General features: G+C 35.3%; 1 protein-coding gene across 1 annotated transcript; it reads right to left on the reverse strand.

The window, feature by feature from the left end:
• Positions 1–2,127: 2,127 nt before the first annotated feature.
• Positions 2,128–23,753, reverse strand: LOC308634504 (protein arginine N-methyltransferase 9-like; the record flags this gene model as incomplete). The annotated part of the gene is given in 9 exon segments (XM_081268363.1): positions 2,128–2,849; positions 5,045–5,228; positions 7,094–7,231; positions 7,235–7,286; positions 16,031–16,137; positions 17,040–17,142; positions 19,269–19,436; positions 20,043–20,279; positions 23,700–23,753. Coding segments are annotated over 9 exon segments (1,731 nt in total). The 5' UTR covers positions 23,720–23,753.
• Between the last annotated feature and the right edge of the window lie 3,998 nt (positions 23,754–27,751).

Consider the following 27,751-nt stretch of genomic DNA (forward strand, 5'->3'; position numbering starts at 1 on the left):
AATTCCAAAGTCAGTGGAAGATAGGAAATAAATAATATCAGAGCCAAATTAATGAAATAAAGACTGAAAAAACAACTCTTTTGAAAAGTTGTACTCTAATAAACCGGAAAATCTAGAAGATATTGGCAAATTTCTAGATATATGACCTGCCTAAATTGAACCAGGAAGATACAGAAACCCTAAACAGATGAAAAGTCTTAGGGGTAAAAAAGGCAAGCCCAGGACCAAATGTACTTTCTGCTGAGTTATCTCAGAAGTAATACCAGTCCTGCTAAGTGAAATAAGCCAGACTCAGAAAACAAAGAGCCAAATATTTTTCTGATATGTAGAAGCTAGAGCAAAATAACAGAAAGAAAGCAGTAAGGGGGAGGAGGGTTTAATATCATAAAGATAGGTAACATCAATGGAATAGGAGGAGAACAAGAGGGAGAAAGAAAAGATAGGAAAAGGGAAGAAATACGAAATGAATTTAACAAAATCACATTATACACATATATGAATATACACAGTAAATTTCACCTTTATGTACATGTAGAAAGAACAAGTCAAAACTAAATAAATGAGTGAAAGGAATATCAGTAACACAGAGGAAGAGAATAATGGGAAGTAGGAGAAGAAGCAAAGGAAGAGAGTTTAATAATGACAAATACATATGTATTTAAAAAAGAGAGAGAGTTTAAAATCAAATTCCTTACATGTATGATTTTTTTCAAAATGTACACAACTACTGTTTGCAACTATAATGCTCTAATAAAAAAAATACATACATAAGTTATGTAGTAGTAAAGGAGTACTATGCCTCTAACCTACTCTCAAAAAAGAAAAGTAGAATAAAGAATCAAAGAAAATTATAAAATAAATAAAAGAAATGTAAACAATCTGTAAATATGTGTAAAAAGTACTCTGTACTGTTCTTGCAATTTTCCTGTAAGTTTAAATTAAATCAAAACTAAAAATAAATCATTTGGAAAATATAAGACTTTCCAAGGTGACTATACCAAATAAGTTAAACTTCACTATATAAGAAATTCAGAGTTGAACTATCTTCAAAGACATTTAACCCAGTATTCTCATCTGACAAAGAAATTATACAACTTAGTAAATTCAGGAACAAATCTGATACTGGATATGAACTCTTTTAGATCTTGTTTCAGGTCCATCTGTTTAAAATTACACACACAATTATATGTATATATACTTAAGCCTCCATAGCTCCATAATTTATTTAAGATCAGAGCCAGTATAATAATATATACATACAAGATTGTTTAAAAAGAAAATCACAGTGGTTGTTTTTATTGGTTCACACACACAAGCAATAAATGTGAGTAACAAAAGGAACTGCATATAAAATCTGACTATAATTAACTATACAAGCAAAATACTTTTTCCCCAGGTTTGTCAAGTATCTTTCTTGAATAGATAATTTAACTTTATACTATTTCAATCTTGGGTCTGCATTCCCACCGTTCTTTCTTTTAATACAAAACAACCCTCTCCCTATAATGTAAAATTTTAATCTGTAAAAATTTATTTTTCATAAGTTTGGGCTTCCAACTGTTATATATTGCCTTCTTTGCAGATCTCAGCATCATAACTAAAGGACTTTGAAACATAGCCAAATTTACTTTCTATATTAAATAATAAGGCCAAGTTTACATTGAGGAACGTAAGTTAAAGGAGAAATACCTTTAGCTTTAGAGAGAACTATATTATAAAATAAAGACATTAAGACCCAGGAGTACTGGTACTCATTCTCAAGAATGAGTTCTCCCAATATATCATCAAACATGAACACGTTTCTTACATCATAAAAGATAAATTTGTTTTTTTAATCTTTTTCACCCTGAACATCTTACCTATTTTAATAGATTTTTACCTAAGTCCTTATATTAACATAGGCTATCCTAACACAAAGTAGACTTTCTTCTTCACTCCTACAGTACAGATTTCTTCAGGGAAAAAAAAATCAGTAATAATATGCACACAGAGGTAAACATGAAATAACAAATACAATGCTTGACAAATACACAATGGTCTTTCATTTTTATGGTTGTACCCTTAAAGAACTAAAAGAATTTATGTGATGTCTGAGATTGAAAAAACTAAAAATTCCTATTTTGTGGTTTACCTCGAAATTGCAGCTTTTTCCATTATTTCTTGCTGAATGAGCCCAGATGGCTCGATGACATCCAGTATGATTATGCTCCACAACTTGTCTGATTTGGGCCTTTGCGACACAGCAGATTCATCCTCCACATGTCTCAGCCAAAACTCAAGTGTTTCTTTAGGAAAGTGATTGGCTTCAGATATGAGGTCCAGAGCAATACGATGCTGGTCTTTTTCCACAGAACTGTAAGGCTTAACCCACCCAAGTGTACCAGCAATTATAGGCAGAATAGAGAAGCCTTCAGACACATCTAACACATATAAAGGTTCTGAGGTGCTCTGCACAGTGTTTTGCCTTCCAGTTCCTGAGCTCATTTCATTATCCTCACAGTGAGGATCCATCACCTGACATAGCTTTTCTGGACTCAATGAAGAGAATACCTTCTTCATTGCCATTTTAAAGCCTTCATGATATGGGATGTTATTAAGCAAAGCAATTTCTGTGGATTCCAATACACATATTTGCTCTCCAGCATCTGGCTTGCTGGTCTGAAGGTTAGCCAGGGCACTACAGAGTTCAGCCTCATTTCCTGAAGATAGTAAGTCTGTATCCTTAGTGAAACTTTTTGTAACTTCCATTTCTTGTTCCAAACTCAAAACACTAATACTTTGGATTCTTAGGTAACAGTCTTGACAAGATACTTCCATTGTCACATGATCTCCAGGCTTCATCCAGTAGTCTTCATTAATAAGAGAGAAATAGTATAACTGATTAATATGGAATGCTTGTTAGCCTGAAGATCACATAAACATCTCCAATGCCCCCATTTAATCCCCAATTCTTTTAATAACTACAGAAAGGATTACACCTATTAATTCACTATTTTAAAAAACTAGGAAAATCTCACCAGCTTTACTAGGGAAAAACTAAAATTTGGAAATTCAACTAATTTGTACCATAACAGAAATATTTAAGAGCTCTATTACTGGACTGTAACACTATCAGTATTATAGGTTTGTTTTGTTTTGTTTATTGCTATCAATAGGTACCATCATAGGGAAGATGGGTCAGGGAGGCGGGGCAGATGGCTGCAGGGAATTCTCAATCATCTTTAGTAATAAAGCTAACAAAACTAAAGAGAGACAAAATTAAGGAATCAGATGAGATTGGGCGCATTCAGGGTGGTATGGCCATAGAAAAAATTCAGGAATCAAAATCAAATTTCACTTTAACTTAACATGACATTCTTTTCTCTAAGAAAAATTTCCAAAAAACAAGTCAGCATTCATCAGAATCCTGTTTGAAATATTTCTTTTTTTTTTTTTTTTTTAGAATTTTTAACATTTATTTTTTAGTTCTCGGCGGACACAACATCTTTGTTGGTATGTGGTGCTGAGAGAGAGAGAGAGAGAGAGAGAGAGAGAGAGAGAGAGAGAGAGAGAATTTTTAATATTTATTTTTTAGTTCTCGGCGGACACAACATCTTTGTTGGTATGTGGTGCTGAGGATCGAACCCGGGCCGCACGCATGCCAGGCGAGCGCGCTACCGCTTGAGCCACATCCCCAGGCCCTTGAAATATTTCTAATCAGTTAATTTTTAGATATTCTTGCATGCTTAGGAATTTCAAAGTGTAAGAAAGAACTATGTTCTACAAGTACTCTTTTCTATGAGTTTCACATGTGGTAAAACTTTACAATGAAAATGTATAATCATAATACCTTCTCATCAGCTCTAGAACCAGTTAAAAGTACAAGTTGTTATTCTTACATTTAAACATTTTAAATGACCCTTCTCCAAAAATACTTTTTTAAAAAAAATGACAATTCGAGCTGGGTTTGTGACTCAGCAGTAGAGCCTAGCATGTTCGAGGCCCTAGGTTCGATCCTAAGCATCACATAAAAATAAATAAATAAATTAATTAATTAATTAATTAATTAAGTAAGTAAGTTATGAAAAACAATTGATAAAAAAAAATTTTAAAAAAATGACATTTAAGTTAACTCTGATAGAAAATAAATATACAGATATAAAATATATGTTTGTGTGTGTATAATTTATTGAGTGCCAATCACTGTGGTAGACATTTCATACCCTTTATCTCTAATAATTCCTACAATAATACCGCTAAAACGTAGACAGTGCCATGTCATTTATATATATATATCTCACAACAAAAATGGAGAAATGACTAGCAAGGCCAGTCTACAGGGAGTCAGTAAGTAGCAGATTTGAGATATGAATCCAAATCTACCGATTAAAAACATCACACTAGCCACACACTATACAGATCCATAACCTAATGACCTTATCAAATTAGATCCTTAGGAGACTAAAACGAAATGTACTGCCTTTCTACTTAAAAAGGGTAGAGCTTTTCTATATAATTCAACTGCTGTAAACTCACTAAAACTCATCAAATTGCTGTAAAAAAAATTTCCACGCAAAAATTATCTTTAATACAGAACTTCCTTAGTAAGTTCACTCATCCATGAACTCCCTGAAGTGCCAGCTTTTGTTTATATTAGTATGTGCATATTTATGACTGAGTCTCCACAGATGTTATCAGATACATCAAGGGGTTAAAACTCCTGCACTAAAAGCATTTTCCAATACTTTCCTTTAAAAACACAAACAACAGCAAAAACAGCATTTCTTTCACTTACTGATAACTAAAAAAACAGTGATAAATATTTTTTAGTGGTATGTAACAGAGTTGGTTTTAATCTCTCTTCTTTAACTACTTATATTAATTATGTATATCTACTTTTGAAAAAAAAAAACTTCTCAAAGATGTAACCAACTTCCCTTGACTGAAAACTTCATATCCAAAGTTTTATGAGTTTTGTTTTTTCCCTTTTTAGTCATGATTTGAATCAGAGCATTCAAGCAACACGTTTTTTTAAAAAACAAAACAAAAACTAGACAAGACCTACCTGGAAGATCCTGCACAGGGTAAACAGCCTGTTCCCAACATGTTTCCTCACTAGGACTTGTGGATAAACTGTGTTCATCATCGAGCTGAAGCACAAACCAAACCACAACAGCATCTAATGTGCCTTCTTTAATAACAGGAATAGTAATTGAGTCAGGTTTTTTAGTTGCAAGACTTTTTAATTCCTTAGGGGAAAAAATGTAAAAGGAATGAGAGGATTTCATACACTGAACATCCCTGAAATAGCCTTCCCAGCACTCTGAAGCAACCAGTAATGTGGACATCTAAAACCACCTCAAGACTACTGGATCAGGAGTTTTGATGTGTTATATTAGAGTATCACTCAGCTACTCAAAGAATAGGCAGATAGACATCACCAATGCAAGAAATTTCGTGATATATTGGATGACAAAGCAAGTAGCAAAGTCACAAGGATTATTTTGTTTAAAAAGGGATGATGGTGGCCTAGGGTTGTGGCTCAGCCATAGAGCACTGGACTGACACGTTCGAGGGCCTGGGTTCGATCCTCAGCACCACATAAAAATAAATAAATAAAGGTATTGTGTCCAACTACAACTAAAAAAAATAAATATTTTTTTTAAAAAAAGGTGTATAAACAGCAAATTCTAGTCTGAAAGATGCACTCCAAACTCCTGACCTGAGGAAAAGGGGCCAAGATTTAAAAAGGGAAGAAAAATACTAGAGCTTTTTCATTTTCAATTCTGTATGGCTTGAAAGTGTTGTTAAACAGGCAGGTGATGCTTTCAAAATTAAAACCTTAGTAATGTATATGGCAAATAAAAATTAAAATAATAAAAGGATAGCTTTGAGGTAATCAGCAGCTACAATGGTGTAATTCTCTACTGGAATGTTGCTCAGATTATATACTTATATTTTCAGTCTTCCTGAGAATTATACTTAGGAAGAAGACTGCTCTGCCTCAGAAGCAAAACCAAAATATTAAAATTAGTTGGAGAATACCTCAATAATAACCAAGCAACAGTTATTAGAGGATAAAGCTTCTATTAAATTTTTTAAATCTTAGGCTAAAATGACCTTCACAAAATCTTCGGTCCCCAGGTGGCTTCATCTAAAACATCTGTATACTTGAACATTTAACCTTAATTAAAGAGCTTCATGGAGCTGGGGTTGTAGCTCAGGGTAGAGCACTTGCCTGGCATGTGTGAGGCCCTGGGGTTTGATCCTCAGCACTGCATATAAATAAATAAATTAAATAAAAGATCTATTTACAACTAAAAAAAAAAGACCTCATAAAAGTGTTCTATGTGGCCTTTCTCAATTTGTACCACATACACAAATATAAGCTAGGGTGATCAATTTGCCCTGCTTTTCTTAAGACCACCCTAGTTTTAAAACTGAACATCCTCTGTCAGGAACTCCTCAGTCCTGGGCAATGGAATGGCTAGTCACCATAATGCAAATTTAATCTTGAAATTTGGATTAGTGTTCATTTCAAGGAATACTATTAATTTAAAAAGGCATCATGACACATAGAGAAAAAAAAAAGAAAAACTTGGTCTAGTAGTCTTGCCCTTGTATTTCCATGCTGAATATTCTGGCAGAAACTGTTTAATGTGATAAATAGTTTCCTCATCTGGAAATGGGGTTGTAGCTCAGTGGTGAAGTGCCTGCGTTGCACATGTGAGGCACTGGGTTCGATCTTCAGCACCAGAGAAAAATAAATAAAATAAATAAAGGTATTGTGTCCATCTACAACTAAAAAAAAGTTTCCTCATCTATATAGCACAAGGATAATTCTAATTCTTCTGAAACATGGTATTAGAGCTCTCTAAGACAAATGTGAAAGCATTTGGCACACTATACATCCCAATCAATCTTAGGAAATTTTTATTTGTGCTTGAAGTGAGTGAATAATTTCAGGAGGGAATTCTAATTACTGTCCTATCAATTCTTTATATATCAGAAGCCAAATCTTATGCAAACTCATAAAAATAAGATTGTCCTATCCATTAAACAATGCATAAAATTTAATGCTTAAAAATCATAATTGAATTTTTTTGTTTTTTACCTGAAGATTGTTAAAATCTACTTTCATAATTTCAAAACACTCTGTCAAAGCCAAATATCCTCCAGGAACTCGACTCATCTTTTCAGTTGTATAAGGTTCAACTGTTTCTTCATTATCTATATAAGAATAAGCTGGACTCTAAAATTTCACATTTTTTGTCAAATGGATACCAACAATATCCTTAAGGCCCACTCTGTTGAGAGACAAAATAAGGGAAGAAAGATTTTTTTTTTTACATCAAGTAATATCATCTAATATTGAGTCATAAAAAAATACATATAAAAAATGAAATAAGATATCATGGGCATAGGTTTCTTAAATTATGTACATAATCACTAGCTATAAAAGACAACAAATGACAAATAGATATAAAGTAAAGAACTTCTGCTCAGAAAAGGACATCCTAATAAGTAAAAATGAAAATAACTGAATGAAAATATTTGTAATACACATATTCAATCAAATTTTAGACACTTCACAGAAGAACACATCTAATTACACTTGTAATTCCACCCAAAGAAGCTGGAGGCTGAGACAGAAGGATGGCAAGATCAAAGCAAATTAGCAAGGCACTAAGCAACTTACTAGGACTGTCTCAAAATAAAAAATAAAAAGAGCAGGATATGTAGCTCAATGGCAAAGTTCCCTAGGTTAAATCCCCAGTACCGGGGGGGTGGAAAAAAAAAAGAACAAATACAGTAAGTACATTAACAGTTGCTTGGCTTCAATAATCCCCAAGGTAATGAAGTAAAAACCATAATGTATAGTACACAACCCCTAGAAGGGGGAAAATAAAAGTCAAGTTTTATTTGTTCATGTGTTGATGAGGATACAGTCCCATACTACTTGTAGGAATATAAATTAGTAAGTCCACTTTGGAAGATGGTTTTGCAGTACCCACTCAAGTGAAACATATCTATTAGAGAATCACCCTTAATGTGGTATTTGGCTTTTCCACTTCTGGGACTATAGCCAAAGAAATTCATACATTAAAAGAACATTCAGGAATGTTTGTAGCAATAATATTTTACCAAGAGTCCACTGATACAATTTAAATGTCCATAAATAGTGAAACAGACAAATAAATATACTGTAATATATTCATACAATGGAATTTTATATTCAACAAACTGAGCCTAACAACATGGATATGTTACACAAAAGAAACAAGGCATACACACACACAATCACACTATATAGTTTAATCTGTGTAAAATTCAAAAGAAGCAACACTAATGTGTAGTACTGGAGGTCAGGATAATGGCTACTTTTGAGGGAGCAGACAATGGCAAAGGAAAGGGATTCTTCCTGGAGACTTTCCAGGATGGTAGTAATGTTCTGGTCCCTGATCTGAATACTGGTTACACAGGTATATATCAATTTCATGAAAATTCACAATTGTATAGGTTATGCATTTAGTGTAAAGATGTCTGTGTCAATAAAAATTTACGTTGAAAATAACATTCCATGACCATTTTGGCAACACCATTTTGTAAAAAGAAAACACTCCAACCTCATCTCACCTCACCTCACAAGCTTTTTTTTTTTTTTTTTTTTTGGTGGGAATGCTGGGGATTGAACCCAGGGGCTTGTACATTCAAGGCAAGCACTCTTCTAACTGAACTATATCCCCAGCCCCCAGAAGCATTTATTTTTTTAGTCTATTTGCCTTCATAAAGTTATAGAACTTTAGTTCCCTTCTAGAAATCTTTTTATTATACTCTCAAAAAATGAGTCATCAAATAAAATTAAGAATTTTAATAACTTAAGTCACAAGTTATAAAAACAAAAAAGATGTGACAAATAAGTTCCTTTTAGTTTATTACAAAACACATGAATATAGACTTACTGCTACAACTTCACATAGAAAGAGAATGTCAACCTTCACAGTACTCCTATCCTTATTTCTTCACTGGTGTTTAATGTATATCTTTCCATACCTTCTTCTTTACATTTGAGTGTAATATGTACATATATTGCTCAAATATATATAAAGATACATTACACATATTTTGCTTTGCTCTTAACTTTTTAATTTCATAAATTATTTTAAATCTATAGACAAGTTTCCCGGACAATATAAAGAACTCTCATACCCTTTAACCAGAATTTCTCATACCGTATTTTTTGATATTTTGCCACATTTGCTTTATCACACTCTTTATTTTCTTCTAAATTATCTGAAAGCAGGTTGCATTCATCATGCCTATTCATCCCTCAACAGATACACATTCAGTGTATATTTATTACAAGTAAAGATATTCTCTTAATCACCATAGTTACCAAATCAGTATTTTCCAATCTATAATCCACATTCAATATCTCTCAACTATCTCTTTAATCTCCTTTAATGTGGAGATTTAATGTTCCTTATCTTTGCGTTTTTCTCTCTCATGACAATGAAATTTTTTAAGAAGGTAGTACATTTTTTGACTCCATCTTGACTTTGTCTATGGTTTCCTCATAATTAAGTGCATACTTCTGGGAGGCAATACTATCTATATAAAGGGGGTTTCCTCACCAAGAATCTTAGCTTGATCACTTGATTAAAATGCTGTATGGTTTCTTCACTACACGTTTACAATTTTCCTTCTGTAATAAGCATATTTGAAAGATACTTTAAAACCACTGAATACCCTGCTTCTCATTAAATTCCTTCCCTTGACTTAGAGTCAATTCTTGATTCTTGCCTCTATCATCTGTGCATGAGGAGTGCATAATAGTCATTCTGCATCATTTTTTTCTGTATTATTAGTCAGCATTCCACTGTAAGGAAAAGGTATCTTTTACCCCCACATATGTATTTATAATCTGCATATTATAAGCAGAGATTCATGAACTCTCATTCAATAGCTTCAATCTTAAATAACAGCTCTTACTTATTTTGGTACTTAAACTGTCCCAGATTGGACCAGTGGTTAACCCTTCAAGCATGCTCCTGTGTTCTTTTAAAATTCCCAGGATGATGATGATGATGATGATGATGATGATGATGCTTTTAGCATTTTCTTGCTTTTTGACACAAGATGCTTTAGAGTCATCTTGAATCTAACATGCCCTAATCCTAGAATCAGCCATTTCTCCAAGGAGATATAAGGTCCTGAATCTTGCTCCTAGGATTATGCCTTATCCGACTCATATATGGAATACCATAAACTTCTTCCCTCGTTGTTCATGTACCTTGGCTAATTCTTTTGGACACTTGTATAATATTATAATAGGTGACTGTTCTAATCTATTAAATATTTTCTTGTTGATAAACATTCAGATAGGTTTTTGATTTGGGTTCTTTTTTTCAGTTATAGTAATACAGTGGATACCCTTGTACATTAATCATCATACATACAAATGAGTGTTTGTCAGGAGAGATTCCAAAATGCAGAAATGCAGTGCCAAGGACTTATAAACATCTCTAATTTATTGTTAGAAAATACCAAATTGGGCTGGGGATGTGGCTCAAGTGGTAGCGCGCTCGCCTGGTATGCGTGCGGCCCGGGTTCGATCCTCAGCACCACATTCAAACAAAGATGTTGTGTCCGCCGAGAACTAAAAAATAAATATTAAAAATTCTCTCTCCTCTCTCACTCTCTCTTTAAAAAAAAAGAAAGAAAGAAAATACCAAATTGAGCTACTAAAATATTGCACCCAAAGTGTGTAAATTTTCCCCACATCTTCAAAAAAGCAGTTAAAAATATTATCCCATCCAAATTCCATTCTGACAATTATATTCCTTCTTTGTTTTAAGTTACAAAATTTTTATATCAGTCTGTCACCTGTCTTTAAAAGTACTGTATATTTTACAGACTGATTTTTTTTTCTTTTTAATGTAGTCCAATCTGTCAATATTTTATGGCTTCTGGATACCACCCTGTTTTGCAAGATCTTACTGAATTAGAAGTAAGGATCTGTTTTCCCCAAATGAAGCTAACACCACATTTACTGATCAGTTTGATCTTTCCCTACTGATTTGAAATACTATATCTGAAATCTACAAAGGCCTGTGCATCACAGGCCTTTGAAATTTTCTACTATCACTCATGCACTTTCCTCTGCATCAATACATTATTCATTTTATTCCTAGGTTTTTATAATCAAAAGGTGAGTTTCAGCTTTCTCTGTTATTTTTAAATATTTGTTTGCTCAGGTAATCAACAGACTCAGCTGATTAGGTTTCCTGAGGTAATTTTATAATTATGATTTACAAACATTTCTACCAGGTAAAACAATTGCACTCAAATATATCTTTTTCAGCATCTTTCTTCACCATCCTCAACCCACACTGCTCAATTTCAAAAACACAAATTCTGGACCTGACTCACACAGAGCTACTCAATCAAAATGGATGGCATTTTCAACATTACAAAAAATAAATGAGCTCACACTTCATCTCAAAGCCCTAGAAAAGGAAGAGCAAAACAACGGCAAAGGTAGTAGAAGGCAAGAAATAATTAAAATCAGAGCGGAAATCAACGAAATTGAAACAAAAGAAACTACTGAAAAAATTGACAAAACTAAAAGTTGGTTCTTCGAAAAAATAAATAAGATCAACAGACCCTTAGCCATGCTAACTAAGAGAAGAAGAGAGAGAACTCAAATTACTAACATACGGGATGACAAAGGCAATATCACAACAGATGCTACAGAAATACAGAAGACAATTAGAAATTATTTTGAAAACCTACATTCCAATAAAATAGAAGATAGTGAAGACATCAATAAATTTCTTAAATCATATGATTTGCTCAGGCTGAGTCAGGAGGATACACACAATTTGAACAGACCAATATCAATGGATGAAATTGAAGAAGCCATCAAAAGACTACCAACCAAGAAAAGCCCAGGACCGGATGGGTATACAGCGGAGTTTTACAAAACCTTTAAAGAAGAATTAATACCAATACTTTTCAAATTATTCCAGTAAATAGAAAAAGAGGGAGCTCTTCCAAATTCATTCTATGAGGCCAACATCACCCTGATTCCGAAACCAAACAAAGACACTTCAAAGAAAGAAAACTACAGACCAATATCTCTAATGAACCTAGATGCAAAAAACCTCAATAAAATTCTGGCGAATTGGATACAAAAACACATCAAAAAAATTGTGCACCATGATCAAGTAGGATTCATCCCTGGGATGCAAGGATGGTTCAATATACGGAAATCAATAAATGTCATTCACCACATCAATAGACTCAAAGATAAGAACCATATGATCATCTCAATAGACGCAGAAAAAGCATTCGAGAAAGTACAGCATCCCTTTATGTTCAAAACATTAGAAAAACTAGGGATAACAGGAACTTACCTCAACATTGTAAAAGCTATCTATGCTAAGCCTCAGGCTAGCATCATTCTGAATGGAGAAAAACTGAAGGCAGTCTCTCTAAAATCTGGAACAAGACAGGGATGCCCTCTATCACCACTTCTATTCAATATAGTTCTCGAAACACTGGCCAGAGCAATTAGACGAAAGAAATTAAAGGCATAAAAATAGGAAAAGAAGAACTTAAATTATCACTATTTGTGGATGACATGATTCTATACCTAGAAGACCCAAAAGGGTCTACAGAAAAACTACTAGAACTAATAAATGAATTCAGCAAAGTGGCAGGATACAAAATCAACACGCATAAATCAAAGGCATTTCTGTATACCAGCGACAAAACTTCTGAAACGGAAATGAGGGAAAACACCCCATTCACAATATCCTCAAAAAAAATAAAATACTTGGGAATCAACCTAACAAAAGAGGTGAAAGATTTATACAATGAAAACTACAGAACCCTAAAGAGAGAAATAGAAGAAGATCTTAGAAGATGGAAAATATACCCTGTTCATGGATAGGCAGAACTAACATCATCAAAATGGCGATATTACCAAAAGTTCTCTATAGGTTTAATGCAATGCCAATCAAAATCCCAACGGCATTTCTTGTAGAAATAGAGAAAGCAATCATGAAATTCATATGGAAAAATAAAAGACCCAGAATAGCAAAAGCAACTCTAAGCAGGAAGTGTGAATCAGGCGGTATAGCGATACCAGATTTCAAATTATATTACAGAGCAATAGTAACAAAAACAGCATGATACTGGTACCAAAACAGGCGGGTGGACCAATGGTACAGAATAGAGGACACAGAGACTAATCCACAAAGTTACAACTATCTTATATTCGATAAAGGGGCTAAAAGCATGCAATGGAGGAAGGATAACATCTTCAACAAATGGTGTTGGGAAAACTGGAAATCCATATGCAACAAAATGAAACTGAATCCCCTCCTCTCACCATGCACAAAAGTTAACTCAAAATGGATCAAGGAGCTTGATATCAAATCAGAGACTCTGCACCTGATAGAAGAAAAAGTTGGCTCCGATCTACATATTGTGGGGTCAGGCTCCAAATTCCTTAATAGGACACCCATAGCACAAGAGTTAATAACAAGAATCAACAAATGGGACTTACTTAAACTAAAAAGTTTTTTCTCAGCAAGAGAAACAATAAGAGAGGTAAATAGGGAGCCTACATCATGGGAACAAATTTTTACTCCTCACACTTCAGATAGAGCCCTAATATCCAGAGTATACAAAGAACACAAAAAATTAAACAATAAGATAACAAATAACCCAATCAACAAATGGGCCAAGGACCTGAACAGACACTTCTCAGAGGAGGACATACAATCAATCAACAAGTACATGAAAAAATGCTCACCATCTCTAGCAGTCAGAGAAATGCAAATCAAAACCACCCTAAGATACCATCTCACTCCAGTAAGATTAGCAGCCATTATGAAGTCAAACAACAACAAGTGCTGGCGAGGATGTGGGGAAAAGGGTACTCTTCTACATTGCTGGTGGGACTGCAAATTGGTGCGGCCAATTTGGAAAGCAGTATGGAGATTCCTGGGAAAGCTGGGAATGGAACCATCATTTGACCCAGCTATTGCCCTTCTCGGACTATCCCCTGAAGACCTTAAAAGAGCGTACTACAGGGATACTGCCACATGGATATTCATAGCAGCACAATTCACAATAGCTAGACTGTGGAACCAACCCAGATGCCCTTCAATAGATGAATGGATAAAAAAAAATGTGGCATTTATACACAATGGAGTATTACTCTGCACTAAAAAACGACAAAATCATGGAATTTGCAGGGAAATGGGTAGCATTAGAGCAGATTATGCTAAGTGAAGCTAGCCAATCCCTAAAAAACAAATGCCAAATGTCTTCTTTGATATAATGAGAGCAACTAAGAACAGAGCAGGGAGGAAGAGCAGGAGGAAAAGATTAACATTAAACAGAGACATGAGGTGGGAGGGAAAGGGAGAGAAAAGGGAAATTGCATGGAAATGGAAGGAGACCCTCATTGTTATACAAAAATTACATATAAGAGGTTGTGAGGGGAATGGAAAAAAACAAGGAGAGAAATGAATTACAGTAAATGGGGTAGAGAGAGAAAACGGGAGGGGAGGGGAGGGGGGATAGTAGAGGATAGGAAAGGTAGCAGAATACAACAGTTACTAATATGGCATTATGTAAAAAATGCAGATGTGTAACCGATGTGATTCTGCAATCTGTATTTGGGGTAAAAATGGGAGTTCATAACCCACTTCAATCTATTGTATGAAGTATGATATGTCAAGAGCTTTGTAATGTTTGAACAACCAATAAAAAAAAAGAAGTTTGAAAAAATAAATAAATAAAAAAGAATAAATGGGATGGATTCAAACTAAAAAGCTTCTTCTCAGCAAAAGAAACAATCAGTGAGGTGAATAGAGAGCCTACAGAATGGGAGCAAATTTTTTCCACTTGTACATCAGATAGAACACTAACCTCTAGGGTATATAAAGAATTCAAAAAGCTAAACACCAAAAAAATAAGTAACCCAATCAATAAATGGGCCAAGGAACCGATCAGGCACTTCTCAGAAGATGATACACAATCAATCAACAAATATATTAAAAAATGTTCAACATCTCTAGCTATTAGAGAAATGCACATCAAAACTACTCTAAAATTTCATCTCATTCCAGTCAGAATGGCAATTATTAAGAATACAAACAGGGCTGGAGTTTGACTCAGAGGTAGAGCACTCCCCTACCATATGTGAAGCCCTGAGTTCGATCCTCAGCACCACATATAAATAAGGATTAAAAAAAAAAAAGAATTCAAACAACAATAAATGTTGGCAAGAATGTGGGGGGGAAGGCACACTTATACATTGCTGGTGGGACTGCAAAATGGTGTACCCAATATGGAAAGCAGTATGGAGATTCTTGGAAAACTGGGAATGGAATCACCTTTGGACTCAGCTACCCCACTCCTCGGTCTAAAAACAGCATGCAACAGGGACACAGCCACATCAATGGCAACCTAGATGCCCTTCAGTAGATGAATGGATTAAAAAATGTGGTATTTATACACAATTTAAAATTACTCAGCATTAAAAGAGAATAAAATCATAACTTTTGCAGGTAAATAGATGGAGTTGGAGAATATAATGCTAAGTGAAGTCAGCCAATCCCAAAAAACCAAATGCCAAATGTTTTCTCTGATATAAGGAGGCTGATTCATAGTGGGGTTGGGAGGGGAAGCATGTGAAGATTAGAGGAACTCCAGATAGGGCGAAGGGGAAGAAGGGGAAGAAAGGGGGCAAGAGGTGTAAAAAGATGGTAGAATGAGATGGACATCATTTCCCTAAGTACACGTATGAAGACATGAATGATGTGAATACACTTTGTATACAACCAGAGATATGAAAAAATGTGCTCTATATGCGTAATGTGAATTGTAATGCATTCTGCTGTCATATACAAATAAGGATTTAAAAAAACCTTCAGATCCCCACCCAAATAAATATGTACTAAGTAACATTTGAACTACAGTATTCTGCTTAAAATTATTATTTTTTAGTATTTAGTATTAAGTTACTTACCTATGATGTCTTCTTATCTCTGCACATTCTACTGCCATCCCATATATGACAGCACTTGCTGGTATAACTTTCCCATACTTATTACAATTACCATTTTCACCTTTGGTCTGAAAATATAATAATAAAAATGACTATCACATGTATGCAATATACATGAATGAGAAGCAATGAAAGTTAAAAAGAAAGGGTTCAAAATACAACACCACAAAAAAAGAAAAAGAAAAAATTTAAAATTTAAAATAAACACTTTAAGAAATTTTTCAAAAAAAATTTACTATGTATGTATGTACATTTTCTTAATATAATTACAGAGAAGGGAGGGAGGGAAAGAACTGTAAGTCTAAATAACATAGGACTTTGGGGTACAACTTTAATTTAAAAATCAAAATTATCATTATCTGCTTGAAAAATAAATTGCTCTTCTTTTCAGCCTTTAGCTATTTTAAATACAAATTATTTTCTGTAAATAGCAAAGTTTTATTCAATGTTAATATCCTTTCCTTCATAATAAATGTTATATATCTATGATTTGTGACCTACCACAGAGGATTTCAATACAAAATGTAAGAGTTAATGCTGCCCAGTCAGCAGCCTGAGTTCAACAATCACCTTAAAACTCTACTAACCCAGCATCACTATATGCCCTTCTGGTGAGCTGCCAAAATTCCCAGCAGTGAGGGCAGAAGGACTGAAAGTACCTCCTTTTCACAACCATATTTAAGCATTCTATAGGAAGTTCCTCCACAAGGTAACACCAATTCCTATGAATTTCTTCCTGGAGTATTTTTTACCTTTATAATGCTCATCTGGGCACAAAAATATATATTGTGTTATGTTGCTATTCAAAGGTTTTGGCATGGATTTCTTTCCAATTACACATTATGTACCTTGACAGTAGGAAATAAACTTCATATTGCTTTGCAAATGCTCTAGGGGCTCAATAAATCTCTGTTGAAATAATGAATAATGAATTCTTAATGAAATTCAAATTTTTTTTCATGTTGCTTACCTTTGGCTGCAAAAGTAAATGCTCCCAAGCATGAATCAAACTCTCCACAATTCCTTCTCCAAATAAACCTGCATCGACAGTTTCGGTTACAACTAGGGACAATCTATAGAACGATTTTTTAAAGATACATGTAAGTAAAATAGCATGCTATTTATATAAAAATGTTCAAGCTGAGAGAAGAGAAAAATGAAGAGTATATTATAGAAGCAGTCCACATGTAAATCTTTCTAATATATTTTATTTTAGTATCTAGCCTAAATTGTTGAGTAACTTGACTCTAATGTTCTTCAGGTTCCCTTTGTGCTCCACTGGCTCCTTCCCATTAGTATGAGGGCAAGAGAGCTGACAACACCTGGCACTGCTGCCTGCTCAAGCTGTTCTTTGCCTAAATTCTCAAGAGCTGTTTATGCCCACTGCCTTTCCTAGTCCCCTTCCCAATATCAAACAACTGGAGTGCTAACTCTAACACTGTATAAAAGTATTATCTATTAACAATGACTCCTTCCTTATCAAAACAAATAATCTTTCTTAGTTATAATTTTTCTTGAGCTACAAATATTATTTAATGCCATTAAGAGCCTTTCCTTTCAAAAAGCCAACCTCTATCTTCTGTGATACTGCACAGCCCAACTTTGCCTCTTGCAAGTTTGACTGTGCCTCTCATTACTCATCATTTCTTTTGATGCTCTTCCATGATTTCTGTCCATTCTTGGAAAATTCTACTCAAAAGATACTTCTAAATAATTCCTCCCTTCTCTGAACTCCTTTAGCTCTTATCTCCAGTACCATGCAGTCTGAAAATAAATGAACAGCTCTTATCTTCCTATCTGCAGGAATGCCTATGTGGTATCCCCAACAGTGCTTAAACCCAATATTATACATATATACAGAAACATTCAGTATTTAGAGTTGCATACACTTAGAATATTTAAGGTATCTCAAAACATCTACCCAACATCTCAAAATCTAGCAGTCTGCTTAAGGTCAAAATGAATTAAGAAAAGAGTATAGAACTTCTTATTTCCTGATAAAAGGTCAGTACACTTTTCTATACCTTTATCTGTTAAAAAAAATACAAATTGAATTAAAGTTAAGTTTGATTCATACTATGGAATTAACTATATCCCCCCAAAATTCTTATGTTGAAGCTCTAACCCCTAATACACCTGTATTTGAAGACAGAACCTTTAGGAATTAAGACTAAATGAGATAAACAGGTGCCCTAATCCAATAGGTCTGGCGTCATTATCAAAGAAGGAACACTGGAGATCATTCTCTCATTCACATACAAATAGCCATGTGAAGATGTTGTTAGAAGGTAACTATTTGCAAGCCAGGAAGAGAATCTCACCTGAGAAAAGATCTGTGGTTTAAGCAGCCCAGTCAGTGGTATTTTGTTATGCAGACTAAGATAATTCAGGACAGTGTCTTTTTTCCCTATAAAATGGATGCATACCTGTCTTAATAACCTAATAGACTTCTTTCATGAAAAACAAATATAAAACCATTGAAAAGTACACAAGTACTATGCAAACATCATTATATATGGAAGACTGAAAAATAAATCAAATCTTTAAAATAACAGTGTTAGACAAGATGATTCTTAAATATCTTCTAATTCTAAAATTTCATCACCCTCATAATACAGTTCATACTAATATATACTAAAAAGCCAAAATTTATAGGATTATTTTCAAAGCATTTAAAGGGCACAGGCCAAACTACACTGACAATTGATACTTCCAAAGCTCTCACTATAAACAAAGATAGTAACAGAAAATGTGATAAGTCCATTGACTCTAATCTGTTCAGGTTTTAAGTACAATTTTCAAATAGTTATTGATTATACAGGATTATTATCCATTTTTACAAATTAGAACACTGACATTAACAAAAGTAAAGGTCGTTTATATATTTTATTCCTTCCACAAATTTTTCTCAAGACTTTATCATATAACCATATCTTTACAAAGACAGAATTTTTGTCAGGTCTAGAAGCTAGAAAGGTATCTTAATTTTTTTAAAAAGCAGTGAATTATAGGGGCTGGACTTGTGGCTCAGTGGTAGAGTGCTCTCCTAGCATGTGTAAGACCTGGGTTTGACCCTCAGTACCACATAAAAATAAATAAATAAAATATAGGTATTGTGTCCAACTACAACTAAAATAAATAAACAAACATTTTTTAAAAAGCAGTGTATAAATAATAAAATCAGTTTATAAAACAGTACCTTTCAGGAATGTGTTTTGGAATTTCTAAGTCAAGTGACTTCATGTGTAGAAGTTTTATTCCTGCTTCCATCTTGTTTGCAGCCACTACATCATAGACAAGTTCATACATGGTTTTAGATAATTCACAGGCATACACAGACTGTGCTCCAGCCTTTTTAGCAAACATGCTATAAAAAAAAGTGTTCCATCATATACACACACACACAAAAATCCACTGTATTTTTTCAAATTTCAATGGAATTATAATGCTTTAAACGTAGGCTTTTTCTTTTCTTTTTTAACACAACTATTACTCATTCTGCACTTTAAAAATGAACATTCTTGTCTATACATAAATCATGACATCTATTCTATTAAGAAGCACAACTGACATGAAAAACACAAAACAGGCTTCATAAATTCCAATAGACTATTAATACAAAAAATACAATTTCAATAATAATCCCAGGGCTGGGGTTGTGGCTCAAGCAGTAGAGTGCTCACCTAGCAACTGTGAGGCACTGGGTTCGATCCTCAGCACCACATAAAAATAAAATATATACAAAAAATAATAATAATGATAATAATAACCCCAAACTTCATAGTTTCTCCAGCCTTTGATAAAGTAAAAGCTATAAAGAAAAATACAGTAATAATGATTGTATGAATAACCCTAGCAAGATTAAGAGAAGTGACTGCTATTTTAAAATTCCAATGTCAAATTTTCTATATCTGGCAAATATTTGATGTGCATTAATATATATGTATATATAATTTAAACAACTATAACAAACCTCAGAATTCCAGTTCCTGCTCCAATGTCCAAAACACTTTTGAATCCTGAGCATACCGCCTTTTGGATTGCTGCATTATAAATCATATTCCTTTTGGTGTCATTAAGCATGATAAAGTGCCAGCGTTCCACCAGCCAGTTTGCGACACGATAAAAATTCTCCTTTGCATCACTGAAATCAGGGTTTAGCTTCACTGCTTTATGAAAATATCCAGCTGCTTCATCTCTAAAGCCCATTCTAGAGTAAAACAATGAAAAAGACAAAATACATTCAACTCTGTGCTAGCAATTACTGCCTTTGTTCATGCCACTCACCTGGCCTATACCAACACTCCAAATCCTGAAGATAGGAAACTAATTCCTCTGGCAAGCTTTCTGTGGAACTGCAATTCTCAAGAATTCTTTCTTTTCTAAATATCTACTGTCTTTATGTATCCCAGAACCTTAATAAGTACTTGAGTATGAATAAATATTGAACTAAGAAGCAACTGTTACAGGCATCCTCCACTTAATCCACCTGCTGAAATACCAGTTTGTTCTAAAACCATTCCCTCTGTAAAACATACTAATGCCCAGGACTAGTGGGTCCTCTTTAGTGTGCCTGCAGACCTTTTCTCCCAGTACCTGAGTCAAATGGTCATTTAAGAGTCAGCTGTATTTGCTGCCAGACCAGTTTATGGCAGTTGTACTGTTAAAGTCAATGTTTAATCTGCCAAAACTGTATAGACCTACAATAATTTTTGTTATATTGAGTTTATTCTGCAACACTGTCTTGTAATGTTATGAACACTGTGTGTGTATAATCTAGAAATATAATGAAATTCAAGAATAATTCTCCTTATCTAAACTTTTTTTTAATATTTTTTAGTTGTAGATGAACACAATACCTTATTTTATTTATTTTTATGTAGTGCTGAGGATCGAACCCAGTGCCTCACACATGCTAAGCAAGCACTTTACCACTGAGCCAAAACCCCAGCCCCTTATCTAAACTTAAGAACAAAAAAAATTCTAAATTAAAATTTTGTAGGCTTTTACTAATTTGAGGAATTATTGAAAGATATTTTTAAATAAATTTCATTTAAATGGAAGACTGCTAATTTGTAGAAAAGGTGCCTCATCAGATTAGTTGTTAATGTGAAAACAAAACAATCTGCCTTATTTTCCTAATTATATTTTTTCTGATTCTAATCATATTAGAAATTATCAAATATTTGTCTCTTAAAGGAGTAGTCATTGATTCCACAGACCATGTTAATTAACACTGCTGTATCACTGGGACTAACAACATTTGATAAGAGTATTTTTTATACAAAACTCTTAATTGAATAAAAATTAATACAACCCAAAAAGGAAAGAAAAATACTAGAAAACAATTACTAGAATATGTTAAAATGATATTTCTTTAGAAAATAAAGCATTAATGGTGTTTCCTAAATAAGAATTCTATTATTTTCCTAAATAAGAATTCTATTAATTTAGACAAAGCAGTGAGCCCAGTTATTAAGGCAAATCTCAAAGAATAGATTTTTATTTCTTCCAGGTTTCCTAATAATAACGTTCCCATGGAGAGTACACAAGAATTCCAATGTGGAAAAAAAAGTGTATTCTATAGAAAGAAGTCATATTTCACTTATAAAAACACTTATGTACACTCACATTAATACATAATATAAAATCAATCTCCACTCACTTTTTCATCAACATTTTAAGCAACCTCAACAGAAAGGCATTCTATTCAGCAGCTAAAGTGGATATGATTTGAATGGATATTACTTGTTTTCAACAAGTAATTGTTAACAAAAAATTCTACACATCAAAGCTGGGTTCAGTGACACATGCTCGTAATCCCAGCAGTTTCTCAGAAAGCTGAGGCAAGAGGACCACAAGTTCAAAGACAGCCTGGCCAACTCAGCAGGATCCTGTCTCAAAATGAAATATAAAAGTTATTTATAAAACATATGTCTCTATACTGAAATAAAAATGTATGTGTAACAATGAGCTATTTGAACAATTAACTCTGAGAACTGCACAAATTATATATGTACCTTTCCCCAGAGCCCTGACCTTGTACTACTACTGTTCACTGAGTCAAATTAGAGGCTCACAGGCATTGAGACAAGTGTATCAAATTGATTACTGACAGTTAATAGAATCAAGATGTACTTAAGAGAAATTGTTGTCCCTTAAGAGCTCTGTAGTTCTTTATGAATGAAACCAAATTTTAGGTGAATATGACTTGAATGGAGGAAGAGGCAATTAACAGAGAAATGCATAAAAATAACTAAAAGGAAAATGTAAAATGAGACTCATTAATTCATAAATTGTTACAAATTTATACAATAGCCATTTCCCAACTTGGCAGAACCATGATCTCACCATATTACTTTGAAATTTTCTAATTCAGAAGTAGAAGCGATGTTAACCTTTCATTGTATTTCCTATATTTTCTCAAATCTTTTTATTCATGTGTGCTGGAATGCAAAAAGAGTTAACATGGCAAGTGGAACTGATAACCCTTTGAAAGGTCTGCTTACGAGGTTGGCTTTTGGCTGGTTTCTGGGATTTTGGGACATTTCCCCTGCCCTAACTAATAAGAGCAGCTCACAGTTTGTACAAATAGTGTGATTCATGCTGAATATCTGCTTTTCTTCTGGGAGTCTAGAACTTTGGTATATGTTACACAGAAGGTAGATACCCAAATGTCCTAAACACCAACAAAAACATTGGATATAGAGTTTCTAATGAGCTTCCCTGATTGGCAACATTCCACTTGTGTTCGTTGCAAGGTGAAGGAAGTATACCCAAGGTGACTTCACTGAGAGAGTACCTTGGGAGAGTTGCACTTGGTTTCCTTCAGACTGCCCCATGAACCTTTCCCCTTTGCTAATTTTGCTTTATGTCCTTTCACGATAACAAATCACAGCCATGACAACTATATACTGAGGCTTGTGAGCCATCCTAACAAATCAGCAAACTTGGGAATGGTCTGAAAGACTCCTAAGACAGCCAGTTATTGACTTATTACTAAATTCTCCCCTTTTGCCTGCGGTGCATAAAAATGTATCTCGCTCTTTAATATTTTTCCAACCACATTTAAAAAATGCTGGGGACACTACAGGAGGAAAGGGTTTTGCTTCCAGGTCCTAGAGTCCTAGAAGCACAGGGCTTCTCCAGCATCAGGCTCCTGAGGGAGGCAACAGTACTCAGTGATTGGTTGCATCCCCCAAGAATCCCCCTCCTGGGTGCTTTTGTAACAGAATGTCTCCAATTTGATACTTCTCCATGAGACTCTCTAGCACCCCAACCAGCAAAATTCCAGCAAGTTCCAGAGAACCAAATGATAAGTTATCTGGCACCCTGTGAATCACAGCTATGCCCTCTCAGTCCATTAGGTGGACTCTTCCTTGAATACTCTATCCTAGCCATAGGTGCAGGGATGATTATATAGTATTAAAACTGATATTCCATTCTATATCTGCTATTCTCATATTCTTTTAAGTTCTCTTGTTATTAGCTAATCCCTCATTACTTCAATCCCCTATAATGGTTAATTCTTTACATTAAGCTTCCCCTATTCAAATTACTATATAATTGATCTCTGATTCAGACAGATACAGAATAATTCTTAACTAGAAATACAGAAATCATTACAAACCTGAAGAGATGTTCCCCCATACTATTGCAAATTACTTCATCATCAGGAAAGAGTTCCAAGACCTGCTCATAGCAACCAAGTAAGTCCTGTGTTCGACTGAGTGCATCAAGCTCTTCAGCCCATTTCAAGAGCATATACTGAAAAGTTTCCTTTAGAAACAAAGAAAAAAAGGTAGTCAATAGAGATGAAAGAATACAGAATACTGAAGATTCCAGGGACTGGAACTTACTATTAAACAATCATTTGAAGTTTCATTTAACTGCAGTAAGTACTGCTTACAAACACATACACAAATGAAGGAATTTTACCACCTACATGGCAATTATATACAGAACTAGACAATTTGGCCACTCTGTATATTCCTTCCATTCTTAGCTGCCATATCACTCTACTATTTCTCTTCTTCCTTCTTTTTTGTGGGCACTTGAGTTTGACTTTGTCCTTAGCCCTCTTGTCTTATCCATCCCCAATGCATTAATTATCACCTATGTGTTAATGGTGCTACGCTTCCATCTCCAATTAAAACTCTCTCCTCTAGTCATCAGACTCATAAATATAGCTTCCTGCTAATCATCTCAACCAGACAGGCACTTAATTCCCATACTTCTCAAATTTAGTTTAATTCAAATATTCCACAGCAATCAGTGTGCAAAGAACTGGGGCCAAACCACAATGAAAACAACATAAATCTTGTCCCTATGCTGAGGCCCTATAGAGAAATTCACAAATAATTTTGAAAAATTTCAAAATGTTCTAAACTGGATCTACCACATTCTTCAGAGGATCTTCAGAGGATTTAAGGTTTGGGTACCAATCAGCATCAACACACAAAGTCGCCACCTTTTAATGTTATTTCAACTCCACTTGTGATGTTTCATATTCAGCCAATCCTCACTCAATATCTTTAAATCTGTCCCCTCTTCTAAAATACCACTGTTACAACCTAATTTGTTTCTTGTAATCACCTGTGAGACTACAGCAATCGCCTCCTCTCTGTCACCCTAGCTCCATTCTCATCTCCCTCAAACCAATTTCCACATGGTAACACTGTGAAAAGATGCTGGATGTGGTGGCAGACACCTGTAACTCCAACAACTCAGCAGGAAGATCACAAATTCAAGGCCGGCCTCAGCAACTTAGGATGGCCCTCAGCAACTTAATAAGACCAATAAACAAATAAAAAGGGCTGGGGATAGTTTGATGGTAAAGTACCCCTGGGTTCAATCCCCAACATACACAAAAAAAGGCAACTCTGCAAAGAGAGTACACTTCTGACATTCCATGATATTTTAAATCAAAAATTTCACATACTTTATACAGAAGAGCTGATATTTGAAGTTGAACATGAATGGAAATTACTACACAGACAATGATAAGAAAGGAGACTCAGTTGTGAGGGAAACACAGAAATTATATGAAATGATCAGAGGCCCTACAGATAAGTAGCCTGGTGCAGCCTGAGTGTGGGTATGGGAAACGGAGACAGTGGCAGGAAATGAAATTTCTGCAAATGAAACTTTTGCTAAGAAATATGAACTTGATAGCCAGGTATGTAATATCAGTACTTTGGGAAGCTGAGACAGGAAAACCACAAGTTCAAAGCCAGCCTCAGCAACTTAGCAACACACTAAGCAACTTAGTGAGTCCCTGTTTCAAAATAAAAAATAAAAAGGGTTGGGTAGTTAAGTCCCCCTGGGCTCAATCCCTAGAACTATATATATATATATATATAAATTTTTTAAGAAATTTTATACAGGGCTGGGATTGTGGCTCAATGGCAGAGCACTTGCCTAGCATGTGTGAGGCACTGGGTTCGATCCTCAGCACCACATAAAAATAAAATAAAGGTTTCGTGTCCACCTACAACTAAAAAATAAATGTTTTTAAAAAATTTATACACACACACACACACACACACACACACACAAACTTCGTTCTGAAGGAAACAGAACCAGTTACTGAACCTCAATGAATGCCAGGTATTGCAATACAAATTTCATATGTACTTTCTTTTTTTTTTTTTTTTTTGTACCACAGATTGAATTCATGGGCACTCAACCACTGAGGCACACCTCCAGTTTTGTATTTTATTTAGAGGTTTCACTGTGTTGCGTAGCACCTTACTTTTGCTGAGGCTGGGGTGGCTAGCTTTTTATTTACGATCCTCCTGCCTCAGCCTCCTAAACTACTGGGATTATTACCATGTGCCACAGCACTGGTCCATATACACTTTAAAGACAGATATTGTCCCTGTTTACAGAAGAAACTAAAAAACAAAGAACTGAGTAAAGAGCACTTGGGTTGATTTATTACCCTAAAGACACCTACACAAAGAGGCAAACTATCATCTCCTTCTGAAGAAGCCAGTTGCTCCTGAAATTTACACTAAGATAATTTGTGTCAACTATGAAAGTCTAGATGCTACTGACATCTAGTGGGCAGAGAACAAGGAACCTGCTAAAATATTCTACCCATGCACTGGATAGCCCCTCAAAGAAGTTTTTCCATTCAAAATATCAACAAGGTTGAGGATGAGAAACCCTAGGTTAAATTAAATTAAGCCAACTAGCTTGCAACTGAACACTGCCTATGAAATTTAAGTTGAATCATTTTTCAAAATGTGGATTCTAAAACCATTTGGGAAAAAAAACAACAGTATTTCAACAGAGTAACTGTTGCAAATAATAATTGAAACTAAAAGATGCATCATCAAACAATGATTACTCCAGGTTAATTGTACATTTTATTGGACTACAGAGACCCACAAAAATGCAAAGGCTCCACGACAGGGGCATGAGGGAGCACATCACCTAAGGCCTCATTTGGGATCTGAGGGCTGTGGGAACTTCAAGTGAAATGAACGTTTTGAAACAGAGAAGTGACATCGTTTTTTACTTTTGTAACAAAAAGCTGGCCGTGTTGAGACTGACTACAGGAAGGAACCCAGTAGAGAGTCCACTGCAACAATCTGCAGGTGGATTCTTGAACCAGGGTATAAAGGACAGAACAGTAAAAGCCGATAGGATTCTCGACATAATTTTGAAGGTGGAGCCGACAGGATTTTCTGCTGGCAGATCATGAATGTGAATAAAATTAAGGCTGCAAGGATGAACAATAAATACTAATAGCAACTACCAGGTACCCAGGACCCTTCACCTGCCTGCCATTTTGTTTTTAACTTTTTGTAGAAGAACGGAGAAGAGAACTCACCTTCACGTTGTCTTTCAGCTCCGGCGCCAGGCTGAGCACCAGGAGGTAGTGGGCATAAGCAGTGCCGAAGTCCTGGGCACTCAGACAATGCTCAGCGCTCTGCAAGGACCGCGACACCAACTCGTCCCGGCCGGCAGCCCCAGAGCCATTCCCGGCGCCCCGGCGAGGCCTGGACCTCGAGTTCGGCATGACGGAGTCACCGCTTGTACGACCACAGAGAAGATGACTTTGCAAAGAGAATCAGAACACTCTCTCGACGCCACACTTTCACGTGACTACAGCTGGACAACAACTAAAGAAAAGTTACTCCGGCGCAGCGGGTGAACGCGCCCACCCCGGTCCAGGAGGAAGCTCCGCCCTCTAGCGGCGGGGCAGGAAGCGCGTGCGACATGCACAGGGCAACAGCAGACGCAGACCGGTGGCGCGCGCAATGAGGACGTCAGCGCGCACGACGTGGGTACGTCATCGTCTGCCCTGCCCTCTAGGGGAAAAGCGCGGCGTGGCCTGTGCGCTTGTGCTTGCGTGGATATTTGCAGTTTTCCGCGCTCTAAGCTTTTTCTTCCTCCCACCCCGGCTGTGACCAAAGCTGTCTGTTGCCTCATTTTTTTTCTTGCCTCCAGGAGTGGGTGACAAGACCTGAGAGACACAGTCTGGCCTTTGTGGAGATGCTTAGTAATCCGTATTGATTAGTGATGCCCCAAATCTCACAGTCGTCAAGACTGGGAAGAACCCGGAGATAAAAGCGCCTTGCGTGTGGTAGAGAAAGTACCTTCACAGACATTGTTTTAAATCACTCTCACAAAACCCTGAGAGGCGGCCTTTTGGATTAGCCTCGACTTAGA

Source organism: Spermophilus citellus, assembly GCF_964194105.1.
Source record: "Spermophilus citellus genome assembly, chromosome: 15".
NCBI classification, from domain to species: Eukaryota; Metazoa; Chordata; class Mammalia; order Rodentia; family Sciuridae; genus Spermophilus; species Spermophilus citellus.